This window comes from Camelus ferus, chromosome 27 (assembly GCF_009834535.1).
Source record: "Camelus ferus isolate YT-003-E chromosome 27, BCGSAC_Cfer_1.0, whole genome shotgun sequence".
Taxonomy (NCBI): Eukaryota; Metazoa; Chordata; class Mammalia; order Artiodactyla; family Camelidae; genus Camelus; species Camelus ferus.
In genome coordinates this window covers 20,209,486-20,222,919 of record NC_045722.1, presented here as the reverse complement: position 1 = coordinate 20,222,919, position 13,434 = coordinate 20,209,486, and the positions used below count along the sequence as shown (strand labels likewise).

General features: G+C 47.8%; 1 protein-coding gene across 2 annotated transcripts in view; it reads left to right on the top strand.

Moving 5' to 3' along the window:
- The window catches only part of IGF1R (insulin like growth factor 1 receptor), a 280,892-nt gene that overhangs the window by 222,564 nt on the left and 44,894 nt on the right, over positions 1-13,434 (top strand). For both annotated transcript variants that reach the window (XM_032468865.1, XM_032468866.1), the window contains exons 4-7: positions 424-572; positions 2,883-3,027; positions 10,122-10,336; positions 12,243-12,369. In XM_032468865.1, the coding sequence (XP_032324756.1) occupies positions 424-572; positions 2,883-3,027; positions 10,122-10,336; positions 12,243-12,369 (636 nt within the window). The remainder of the gene's footprint in view (positions 1-423; positions 573-2,882; positions 3,028-10,121; positions 10,337-12,242; positions 12,370-13,434) is intronic.

Genomic DNA, 13,434 nt, shown 5'->3' with positions numbered 1-13,434 from the left:
CTCTCCCAGAGACTCCTCCAGGGTGCACTGGCAGGGGCCACGACATCAGAGAACAGTTCCGTTTTTGGGGAGCCCCCAGTGCTTCCTTTTGGCAAGGCTGTTTCTCCCACGTGGGACCAGCTGGCTCACTAGCCACAGCCTATGATACACACATGCCTCAAGGATGTATCATGTGTTTTGTCTGGAAACAGGCTGCACGATTTTCCTTGGTAGGCAGTTTCTCCTTTTGGTTGCAATTTGAGTGGCTTATCCTGGGTAGGTTTGGGGATGCAATACAACGTGAACACTTCCAACAGTTGTTTTTTGTGATGTGTACTGTGAAAACACCTAGAATAGAAGCATATCTTTACAATTTTTTTTTTTTAAATGCAAGGAGACAGACTCAGCTCTCTGTGTTTTTGGTTGGTTCTTTATCTTCAACAGCATGTACTGCATCCCTTGCGAAGGCCCTTGCCCCAAAGTCTGTGAGGAAGAAAAGAAAACAAAGACCATTGATTCAGTCACTTCTGCTCAAATGCTCCAAGGATGCACCATCTTCAAGGGCAATCTGCTCATTAATATCCGACGTGGCAGTAAGTATTCCGTCTCCCCGGAAGAGATGGCTGGATCTCCTGGTTTTCTTTTGTTGAGGCTTTTCCTACTCATCCGTGACTCACAACTAAAATATGGGTCTAGAAAAACAACATGGTGCGTAAGCCTTGTGCTCAGTGCCCCTCCTTTGAGCTTCCCTCAGTGATAAAAAAGGCAGATCGAAAGGCAGTCCATTTTTCAGCCGTTGGCACAGTGTGTATTTCTACAGAGGGTCATCCCTTGTCTTTCTTAAGTCACACCTTACATAGGAAGTGCACGTCCCAGCACATGCAAACTCCAGAAGAGACCAATGGATCAGAGGTGTGACTCAGCCGTCTCCAGCTGGAGCCAAGTCCACAGAGCTTTTAAGTCCAGAGAGTTTTGGTTACTTGGATATATTGAAGACAGTGAGCAAGTGGAAGAATTTAATGATATCACTTTAAAATTGTATTAAGTCCAAATTTACTTCTGAGAGCCGAAAAGATACAGGAATATATATGTCATCGTGCATTGAACGCTTCTGGTCTCACCCTCTGTAGGATCCCTGTTGTTTGCAGTAGATGACATTCCTAGCTGCTGCCTTTGTGTGAAACACTTCCTGTTGATTTATTTGGTGAAATTTTCACTTCTGGTCTGTAATTGACAAGGGCTTCTAGTAATGGTGCCTTAAATTCACCTCCACTGGGGTCACTTGGTGAAGGTACTAATAATTTTATAAACTAGAATAAACATAGCAAGAAGACCTTCAAATTGAAAGGATTGTTTTTCTACATCCTTTTGTGAAGGAAATTTTATTTTACATTCTGAGGGGCGAAAATGACTTCTGTGCATTTGCTTTTCCTTAATACTATTTTTGTACGAGTGAGCTATATTCTTATGGTTTAGAGATGGCAGAAACAAGTTTTTTTCCTTAGTTCTTTTGAATTTTTTGGTCTCTCTTGATTTTCACCACACCTTACACCTCTCCACAACAGGGGTAACTTTGTTTCCACCCAGCTATGAATTTTCTTACCTTCATGGTATTCTGACGTTGTGTTCTTTTTGCTCTTCCTGGATTTCTTAATTTTTAAAAAGGATTTCATTGTTCCCTAGAACATACCCTTTAAATGCCCAAACCTTCTTTTTTTCTTCCTGTATCCTCAAGATAAAAATTTAATCCGTGAATTAAATCCATGGAGAAGTATAATTTAAGAAGGAGTTGGTACATGTTTATGCGTGGTGATGAAATGTGCCTTCCAGCTTATGGCCAGTGCAAGAAATTGGTTGGACATCTCATTGGAAAGGACACTCCTCAGCCTTGATGAAAAGGCATGATTCCTGCCCTACGTTTAAAATTCAGAGTCTTTTCCTTGAAACATCAACTGCAGGCAACCTCTAGTCTTTACAACTTAAATTTCTCCTTCATTTGTCTTGGAAAACCATTAAACTGTACCTTGAACATAGGGCCTTACCCCAGAGGGCAGTAGCCTTATTCTTTGAAGTTTATCAATTGAAAGCAAAATAGAACCTTTTATTAAATAAGCCTTCACAAATCAGACACAGTAAAATTCCATTAGTGGAACTACATTCAGTACGTAAGAATCTGTGTTATCAATCTGGCATAAGTTGAACCGAAGTTTATGTTTTTCATTTGATACGGAAAAAACGATGGGCTGCAAAGTTCAAGGAAGTACACTGTTTCTACAGCATGTTGTTTTTACACATCTGTAGCCACGATCTTCCCAACTGTTTTCTACCTCTGAGAATCATAAAGGTGTACATTATAGAAAACTTAGAAGCACAGTAAGGAGTTTTTAAAGATCACCTGCCAATAACCATCATTAACATTTCGGTGTGCTTTCTTCCAGTCTTAGTAAGATGGAATCTTTAAATAAAGACCCCTGTATCTTAGGAACTAGAGATGGAGCAAAGGCAGTTCCTAACGAGACTGAGAAATTGTTGTCCTTTAGTCATGCCCTTGTGCTGTGAAGGCAGTGCTGTCTGTTGACAGAGTGTATTCTGTTCCCTAGATTTTCTGCCTTTGCTCATTGGTAGTCTGGTATTTATGATTTTACATTCTGTTAATCAGCCTGGGAGCTGCAGTACCCAGCCTTCTAGAAACTCTCCTTCCCCTGCCTTGGGGGCCTTTCCCGGGGTGAGATTTTTGAATGTTAAGTTTAGGGCAATACATTTTTGACACGGGGCGGGGGTCCAGTGAGGCCTGAGCATCTCAGTGGCACCAGCAAAGCAAGACCCGCACTGAATTGCTCTCCACACGTGCTTGTGAGAAGCCAGGTGTGTCCCCCTGTGACATGACCCCCCTCTGACCATAGACAACATCGCTTCGGAACTGGAGAACTTCATGGGGCTCATTGAGGTGGTGACGGGCTACGTGAAGATCCGTCACTCCCACGCCTTGGTGTCCTTGTCCTTCCTGAAGAACCTGCGCCAGATCCTAGGAGAGGAGCAGCTCGAGGGGTAAGTGCTCCAAACAGCACGCGCTTCCTTTCTCCTGCTGCAGAGTGAGCTCCGTGCTTCTAGAGTTCTCCGTGTCTGAGGTAAGAGCCCTCTCCTGTTGAAAAGAAGGAGTGAACGTGACAGTGATGCCAGGGCGCCCTGAGTGACAGCCGCCTCCTCAGTCTCCGCCCTCAGGACTGTGATGTGGCCCGTCTGTCAAGGGCTGCGTGTCTGACCGTGGCCAGCAGAGCAGCAGACAGGGGTGCGGTGGGGGCTGCTTCTGCCAGAAGCACCAGGAATGGGTCTCAGGTGCTCACATCTCCATGAAATCATCACTTCAGGACTCTCGTCTGCCTCAGGGTCCTGTGCCCTTACACCTAAAAACACCCCATCTTTTAAAACGTGTTGGAACATCAGAGCTTTGGAGGCCTATGAACAGTTTGTTTTGTTGCAAAGAAATCGTGATTCACAAAATTGTTTCTATCGATCAGCTCATAGGATTTGCGCTACTGGTAGAGGTTCTGCCTTCTGCAGCGATGTGCTGTGCGGAAAGGGTTTTAAAGGAGCCGGAGGCGCCTCACCACAGGATGCCTGAAAGCTGGTGCTTCCTGCACGCGCAGTCTCTCTCCAGCGCTTAGCCCGCTGGTGCCTCTGCACACGTACGTCTCTTCACAGGCCCCCTTTTAAATACAGCTCTTGCCTGGCTTTAAGCTAATTCCTTGAAATCAAAGGAGACATCCATTAATGGGTTAATTCCTTCTAAAGAGAATTTGGGGAAATCATTTAGGAAAGCAAGAGGTAGGAAGGTCGTGGGAAAGGTTGTCCTTGCTGATTTATCTGCCCCAACTGGATAAAGTTACCACACAAGGGTTTCCTTACAGCCTTCCTGCTTTTCTCAGACTAACTCTTGGTCAGTCTGAAATTCTTAAAATTCCATCATCTGATACAGCTACAGAGAGAGGGCAGCTCCTCATTCCATCCTTGAAAAGCACCCTGTCCTCCCCGCTGGGAACGCAGATTCTTTAGAAAGACCTCTTTCTCCTGGTGAATCCGTGGAGGCCGCAAAGCCACACCCAGCCCCAGAGGGTCCTGGGTCACCTGCATGGCAGGCTGATGCTCTGCCAGCTATACCTTTAAAAATTGTGAGTCACCCTGTTTCATACATGAAACTTATATTGTACATCAACTATACTTCAATAAAAATAAATTTTAAAAAAAGAATTACACAAAATGAACTTTAAAAAGAGCCAATCTTTCACTCAAACCTTAAAAAAAAAAAAAAAGAGGAAAAGATGGGAAGAGTCAGAAGGAGGAAGAGAGGAAAGGAAGGTGATAAATAAAGATCAGCAGTGCCTCAGGGAAGGGACGGGCATGCGCCCTGGGGCATGAGAAAGGGCCAGACAGCTGATTAAGACCATCAGACCAGACTGGCTTCCCAGGAGAGGTGTCTTCTGAGCGAGGCCTTGGAGGGCTTCTGGAAACACTCAGCAAGCAGAAAGTGACGAAAGGCATTTCAGGATAGGGCGGCAGCAGCAAAGGCGACAAGTTGGGGCTTCCTGGGACCTGTCTGACAAACAGTGCTGGAGAGGTAGGCGGTGGTGAATTATGTAAGCTGTTAGGCGCCCAGGTGTGGAGGTTGTAATTGAGACAGGCTGTGGGACCTGTTCAAATAGGAAGTTGAGTTACAGGAGGGTTAGTCGAACATTGCATTTCTGTGTGCTTTTGGTATAAGCCAAGATAACTTTGATCCCAGGGGTTCCCCGACTTTGTTATCCATTAGAAGCATCTAATGATGCTTTTAAGAAATCAGTGCTTCTCTAAAGATTCCCAGGTAATTTTAATGTGCAGCAAAGATTGGAAACCACTACTTTATCCCTTTTTTTCTTTTTCTCTTAAACAGATCCCTGAAGCATTTTGATTTTTTTTTTTTTTTTGCCTAAATATTTTCTTGCCACACTGTTGCCTTGAAGTACTATTTTTCTTGTACCTCTCATAGCCAACGGGAACCTAAGTAAGTGCTTCCATTTGGTTCAATGGGATGAAAGTTTTGTAGCCTTTTGTTTCGATGGAGAACAAGTTCACAGTTCAGAGATCCTTTGTATGAGTCACCCTTAGCTTTACAAACTGGAACTGAGTTCTGCCTCCGAAGATCTCCTGAGTAGCCAAGACCACAGAGTTAAGTCCAAAATGTGAAATCCAAGAATATTACCTGGAGTAGCGCTCTTAGTTTTCACTCAGAATGAGCTGCCATCTGATTTCCAGGCTGGTGATGGATACAGGCAAAATCACATCAGAACAGGCAGCAGGACTGTTGGTCTCTGAACGAAGAGACTGGATGACATAGGCAAGAATCCGGATGGCCAGGGTTTCCTTGAGCACATTACTCTGTGTAATGTCATGTGTTTCTAGAGCAATAACCTTAACCATTAAGGTTAGACATTGAGAAAATCAAGGTTCTTCTATTCTGGAAGGAAGTGGATTTTGGAATACATGTGTACAAGATTTCTATGAAATAGCTAATTTTTAAGCCCTTGAATAAGAAAGAGGATATATGTTATGTGGAAAAATTCCCTTATCTGAATAACCTTATTTTGTGATAGCATCAGATAAATAAGGAGTTAAAATTTCAAATTCTTTGGTGCCATCAAGGATTGTTGCCGTGAAAAGAATAAGAGGAGGTGGAGGTGGTGGGTTACAAGAACTGGAGTTCTTGGATGCATTTAGGCACCTCTGCTTATGTTCCTCCCCACGCACTTGACTTTGTGCTTTATTCTACCTTCTTGCAACTCTAAGATTAGATTGCAACATGGATGTACTGTAAGACTTCTTTGAGACTTCCAAAAAATATACACTCAAACTTGTGACTCAGCAGTTCCAAGCTCTACCCTAGTCTCTACCCCAGAGAATTGAAAACATGTCCACACAAGACTTGGATGTGATTGCTCATAGCAGTATTATTCATGATATCCCCCTCAAAAAAAAAAAATCCACTGGAAACAATCCAAATGTCCATCAAGAGACAAATGGATAAATAAAATGTGTCACGATGGATTACAGTGGAGCAATAATGTAACAACACAGGTGAACCTCAGAAACATTAGGCTAAGTGAAAAAAGAAAAAAAGCCAGACACAAAAGGCTACACATTGTTTGATTCCATTAATATGTAATTTCTAGAAAAGGCTAACCTATGGAGACAGAAAGCAGATTCGTGAGGGCTGGAGTGGGATTGGAAATTGACCATCAGGAGTAAGGAAATTTGGTGTGGTGGAAATGTTCTGAAACTGCATACTGGTGATGGTCGGACAGCTGTATACATTTACTGAAGCTCATGGAACTGTGCACTTACAGTGGGTGAATTTTTTTGGTAAATAAATTATATCTTTGTAAAGCTGTTTTCAAAACACTCAAAGAGGGAACATTTTCTTTCCAAGTATCTGTTCAGTGCCTAGTGCCGCTTAAATATAAATTCCCACCCTTGAAGAGCCCCGAAGGCTGATGCAGATATTGAATTGAGAAGAGACCGGATGTAGCATAAAGCAGCCCCTTGGAGATGGATTGGAGGCAGCACCTGTGAAAGGGCCAAGTCCTGTATCAGTTGCAGATGGCTTGGATGCTGGAGGCAGCCCCCATGTGCTGGGTTCTGATGCCCTCTAGAGACAGCCAGAAAGAGGATGCGGTGTCTTCTCTGAGAAATGAAAGGGGATGATGATTCTTTTAAATATTTGTCAGCAAGGGCTGGAAAGGAGGGGGAATGCCCCTTCCCGCCCCTGTGGGCTGGAGCCTCACCCTCAGTCCACCTGTCCCAGCCTGGGAGAAGCTGAGTAAATACTTTGCTTAGAGTTGCTGGAGAGAACGTTTAACCCTGGTCTTTGGACTCCCACGTGCAGTGCTCCGAACCCTGGACCTGGGGTGTCCTCTAAGTACCCCTCGAATCTCCAGTACTTTCTTCCCTTTGCTTCCCCTTCCTGCCTGCCCTTCATCAGACTAGGAGGGGAGGTGGTGGTGATGTCAGCTCAGAGGTAGGACAGCCCTGAGACTGGAGCCATGAATAAAACAGGTGTATAATGTGTGCTAGGTGTTCAGAATATTGATGTGGATAATATACAGATGTCCCCCAGGAGACAGCCAGCCACTCTCAACCAACTACATTGGGCTACATATTGGCAGATGGGGCCTACCCAAGTCTACAAAAGACATTTTTCTGCAACCTTGAGAAGGCCAGGAGCCAGGATACCAATATGGATAAAACCCAGGCACCACAGAGCCTGTGTAAGGAACAGAGAAATAAGCAAACGACTTAATTTTTTAAAATATGCTTTGAATGTAAAGGCAGTCAGCTTAGAAACAATTAGAAAATCACATTTACAGAGTAATTGACTTAAACAGCCATTTCCTTTAGGAAACAGTAAAATCTGAGTGTGTGTGTGTGTGTGTGTGTGTGTGTGTGTGTGTGTTGAAGATGTGAAGGCAAGTTTCTGCTTTTTACTATTTCTTAATTCTCACCTGATCCTGGAAGGAGTGTTGGGGGAGCCGGGCCTCCAGCTGGGATTGGAAGAACAAGAGCAGTATTGGCAGGCAGCTTGTGAATGGCTTGATTATTATTTTGATGAGGGTTTTATTTTTATTTTTCTGATACTTACACCGGCTCCATAACACTTGGGTTTTATTGATATTGGTATCCTGGCTCCAGGCCTTCTCAGTGTTGCTAAAAAAAAAAGTTTATGTTTACTGTAAAAGATAATCTTGCTTTTCAAAGTGATTAATCACAGACAGGAATTTCAGTGTGCCTACCATTCATTTGTCAAATTCCCAATTTATAATTCATGCCTCCTCCCTTGGGGAGAACCATGTTTTGTTCAGAAGGTATTTTCAATGTGGTTCTTTTCCCTGCTAGTGAAATTAATTGACTGAAAAATAAAAAAGCCTCATCCTAGATTGAGACAAATTTGACCCGACCCAGAGGTTTTGTCCCATTTGGCCAACTTGGGAACCTGGGAGCAGCCAGAGCCATGGGGGTTGTTGGTTCTGATGCTCCAGAGCGTCCTGAGGTGGGAACACCCCGTGGACAAGGATGGGCCTGCGTCCACCTGCGGACCCTTCCTGCTGCTGTGTGCCTGCACGCCTCCACCTCCTGTCCCGGCCCAGCGCTCCCCGCCTGCGCTCATGGCCTCGTGTTGCAGAGCCCGAGCCCAGACCCCTCTGGGCCATGTCTTACGTTCCTTTTCCAGCAGATGTATGTGTTGGGGAGTGAGCTCTCACTGAAACGAAAGGGTTGTTGACTTGCAAGCTTTTGCCGCCTGGTTTGTTGGCCATGAATGTGTCAAGAGGCCTCAAGGTGGGTTTGTGAGGAGACTGGCTTGGTCTCAGAGGTGTTGTCTTTGGGCTCAGTGGCTCACTGAATTCCTGTGCCAGCAGGACTCCTGCCTCCACCCCCAGCACGTGTGCAGACAGGGCCCAGTGCTCGTGGAGGGGCTGGGCTTCAGGCTGATGGGCCAGATTCTACCGCAGCTCAGTGACTTGTCCTGGGCATTTGTGTCTCTGGCCCTTAAAACCAATAGGAAACTCACATGACACCTGCTCATGCCCCTTCTTGTCGGAGTGAGTAAACGGGGTGACCTGCCTGTGGCCAAGCAGCACATTAATGACACTTCTGGTCCTGGGTCCCCATCTCTGAACTGTCCCATGAATTCCCAGGGAAATGTACAGGCCGGCTTAGAAACACCGTAACTGTAACTTCTGCTTTACTCTACATGAGTGAGACTCAGGCTGAGGACTGACCGGCGGGTGGAGGTCCTGCTAGACGTTCTGGTGTGGGTGTAAGTGAACCTCACCAGGCACGGAGAGGTGCCCAAAGGACAACCAGGGGGCTTCTGTCCGGGCTGTCCTGGCCCTGGAAAGAGGTTTGGAATCTTTTTGCTCTGCTGTTTGTGTATTGGATCCCTGAGTGGGTGTTAGAAGTAGCTCAAAGTGTTGCACTGACTTCTAGACTCAGTTTTTATAGAAGGTGCTGGAGTGAGCCCCAGAAGGAAACTGAGTCTGGGGAGTCAGGGTGGGAAGAGGAGGGATCTGAGGTCCGTGGGGAGCAGACCTGTCAGCACAGAGGACTCAGATGGCGGCTGTGGCCCTGCCTGCCTGGTTTACCAAGGGACCCAGACAGAAGGGTCCTGCAACCCAGGTGTGGGTATGGGTTTCTCTCTCTGGGTGGCCAGTGGTAACAGTTGCTGACACTGGCTGTCCACCCACAGAGGGACAGGACCCATTTCTGACCTGGTGGGCTTGGGACCCCCAGCCCTGCGGTGGTGCTCAGCATCCATTAGAGCAGCGCATCTCCAAGTTTGCTCCCAGCTCCACTGCGTCAGCATCACCTGGGTACCAGTTTAAAATGCAGATCCTCAGCCCATCTAGACCTGCTAATGAGCAACCCCCCTGGGGTGGGGCCCAGCACTCTGAAAATAAGCTTTGTGCATGCTAAACTTGGATTGGACACTGAGTTGCTGTTGCCTGGATGGGTGTCCTGGGGGACTGCCCATCGGGGGCCATCTCTCCTCCCTCACCTTCCCCAGGGACTTGAAACTGATTTGGGGGGCTGGGGTGGGAGACCATGAATCTGGAGGAGAGATCCAGCCCAGGGCTGGTCCACCCTGTCCCGTCCTCTCTCCTTCCCCATCATATGCTGCTGACAGCATGGATGGAACTTACCCCCAAGGATAATGGCAGACTCTCTCCAGCAAATATGTACGCTGTTCCGGTTGAGTAGCAGAGCATATCTGTTCTCCTATGGACTGATTTCAAGTGCATTGGACCTACTCTGCTTGAGAGAAACAGCCAGAGACTTTTCTAGGGAATGATTTGAGTAGCATCCTCCAGTGTGAAAAGTATTGTTTGTTAGTAATTGAGGTCATCAAATTAATTAGTGTCTTGTCGATTTCCATATTGCCCTTGAATCCTATTGTTGCTATTGTGAACAGTAACTATCCTCTCTTAGACACTGTTAGTAGCTACATCTCTTATCAGCAGAGGCAGTGTGTCCTGGAGCCACATGGCGAAGAGGCCCAGTGCAGGGTGGCCGTTGGAAAAGGGCAAGGGTGCTGATGCTGAGTTCTGTACTTCTAGGAATTACTCCTTCTACGTCCTCGACAACCAGAACTTGCAGCAGCTGTGGGACTGGGACCACCGCAACCTGACTATCAAAGCTGGGAAAATGTACTTTGCTTTCAATCCCAAATTGTGTGTCTCCGAAATTTACCGCATGGAGGAGGTGACCGGGACTAAAGGGCGCCAGAGCAAAGGGGACATAAACACCAGGAACAACGGAGAGCGAGCCTCCTGTGAGTGGACCCTCCTCCCGCCCAGACAGCGGCTTCCGTTTGCGCCCCCCCCCCCATTTCACATGAGCACTTTGCTCACACGTGTATATCTTCAAAGGTGGTAGCAGGGCAGATTCACGGCAGATTCCTGTTTGTAAATTTTCCGTAGTACCTATTTGTGTGTGCTAAACATTTATAAATAGGTTCTCACTCAGGATATTTTAAAAGAAGTTGCTTACAGAAAACAAGAGTTAAAGGACTTTAATGCTCAGGCACGCTTCGATTATTTTCCGAGGAAGAGCTGGTCCTCTCCAGCCTTGCAGGGAGCAAGCCCAGTGCTCCCTCTCCAGAGTGGAGCGGGTGCCTGAGGACAGAGGTGCTCAACCATGAACACAGGAGACCCTTGGCCACTGGCCCCCTGCCCCTGAACTGGCCTCCCCCTTGCTCCCACCCCAACATGAAAAAGATGGAGAGACCCTGCCTCCCTGGATTGATACTGCTTTTAAAATTTAGATCAGTATAATTATAACCTTACACTGGTTAGATGACTTCTGCTTTAAGGTTTTGCATCTGAGATAGAGCACTTTCCCACCTGGCCTTGTATATAAAACTGCTTTTTAAAATGTTGTGGTTCTGTTTGGCTGGATAGGGCTGTAAAAGTAAATTCTCTCTCCATCACCGATTTTTGATAAGGGACAGGTGTTAGAAAACACTAGACTTAATCTATGAGAGCAAGGGTGATTTGCACATGTGCACACAGGCAGGGGGAATCCATGAAGCCATCAGCCTTGGACTTGGTTGTGCTGGTGTCTGGATTTACCTGGCAGACACTCAGGCTGCTCAGGAGGTTTTTGAGGGGAGAAAGCTGGAGGGCGAGTTTAGGAACAGGCGCCTTTTCCCACGCACACCCGCCACAGCCCTGCCTCTCTCCCCGTCTGGACCACAGTAGAGGCGGTGGTAGCCAAGCGCCCTCGAAGTGTTTTGCTCCTTAGATCAGCCAGTCTGACCTGTCAGATTGTGCAAATACAGTAGCCATTTATTTTCCTTTGAGAACAAAATCACATTTCCTCTCTAAATCACCCTTAGCAGGATCTGCAGCATTTTTCTGCTCTCGATCCATCACATTCTGCCGCATAGACGTCTTAGATTTTAGCTGCCTTTAGCCCCTGCTTCACCTGCTGAGTGTGGGTTGGGAGTCGAGGAAACAAGGGGAAAGGACACTTCATAGGAGAGCTCTGGGTCTCTGTGAGGAGGCGGTTGTGGGCTCTCCCCTGGTCCTCATCGCCATTTGAATCTGGTGGGGGAACAGAGAGGGCTTGGGGCAGCGTCCCTGTCGTGATACACCAGCAAAGGCTTCCTTCCCATACAGCAGAGAAGGCTTTGCCGAGTGAGAAGGGTTTACCAGGGCTTAAGCCGTTCATGCCAGCCCTGGCCGGGGGCCTCCCAGGAGCTCCTGTGTCCTTCCAGTTCAATACCCAGTTCAACTAAGGAGAGTGCCCTCCTGTGGCACACCTGGTCTGTTACCTGCCTTTGGTGGTTTGACACGAGCAGGCAGATACACACAACCGCAGAACAGGTCAAGGTTCACTCTTCCCGGGCCCCTTCGGGGGGCCACATCTGAGGAATGAGCAGAGAGATGCGGCCGCCTTGCTCCACCCTGCAGTCCTTCTGTTTCAGGTTAGGAGTCACTCCCAGGTTCACGTCCAGTGCCCCCAGGTGTACTAAAACAAAAGACCGAGCCCGTTGGAGGCCATGTAGTCCAGCGTTCAGGTCCTTGGTAGAAATAAGAAAGCCCCTGAGATGCCCCGGAAGGGACATCACATGTACCGCCAGCTTTGGGGAAGAGGGACACAGTGTGGGGCAGGTGACTTCCCGGACCTGTTGGGGGGAAGGGCCTGTCACTCACGGATGTACCTCTGTGCCCCAGGCGAAAGCGATGTCCTGCACTTCACCTCCACCACCACCTGGAAGAACCGCATCATCGTCACCTGGCACCGGTACCGGCCCCCTGACTACAGGGACCTCATCAGCTTCACCGTCTACTACAAGGAGGCGTGAGTTTCTGCGCTTGGTGACAGCATTCTCTTGGCAGGGCTTCACCTTCGCCCTCTCCTGGCTGTCACGTGACACCCCTCACCACTGTGACAGCTACCAACGACAAACTGTTAGCATGAGGCGTTTCAGTGTTCAGTGGATAATTGGAGGCACTTGAATAAAATGAATCCAAAGGGGAGAACTTGTTTTGTTGGAGAGGAAGGTCAGTCCAAACGTTGATCCCACACTGGGATGGAGGGTGTGGTGGAAATATCATTGCAGCCTTGGTGCCTGCTCACCTGCAGTCCAGGGACTCCCAGCAGGACGCTCGGCCCCCCTTGAGGGGACCCCCAGGCAGGTCCGTCGTGTATTCCGGTCACTCTCTCCGTGGCCCCTCCCAAGGTGCAGCCAGCCCTCTTTCTAGGTCACGAGTCCTCCAAATAAGGGACAAAGACTGGAAAGAGACTGGCCTTCATGTCTTAACCCTTTCAGAACTTCTCCCAGAATCTACTGGGGGATTTCCTTGTGCCTTTAGAGGACACTTGCCTGCGTGGGCAGCCAGGACATCCCTCCAGATGGTGGCTCGTCTTGTTTCCCCTCTTCCTACCTGTGCCTCCTGTGTCCTGGGGGTCCCCCGGGCCTCTCAGTCACCTTCCTCACCCAGGTCCCCTGCCGGGGTGCCTGGCTTCCCCGGAGCTGGAACCAGAGCCACCAGTGGCAGCATCTGGTACCCCTTCCCCTGCTGGACCCGGGGCCCTGGGAGGGTCATAGCTGTGAGGATACAGGATTATCAGGTGTTTAGTGTCCCCACACATGGGAATCACTCATAGTCTTCCATCACGACAACGGAGAGGGGTGTGTTAGTGTCCGTTTCAGAAGCCAGTGGCTGTCCGGCCCTTTCCTCTGAGAGATGTGGAATTCCCAAGCCAGCTACGCCTCTGTGCAAAATAATCCCTCCCCTTTGATGGTCCTCCAGCGCTTTGGCAGTGTCGGCTGGTAATTTCGCCAGGGAGTTGATGCTAGTGTCTGAGATAATCTGGAAACTAAATATTTGAACGTTATAAGATACTTAAGCAATCAGAATT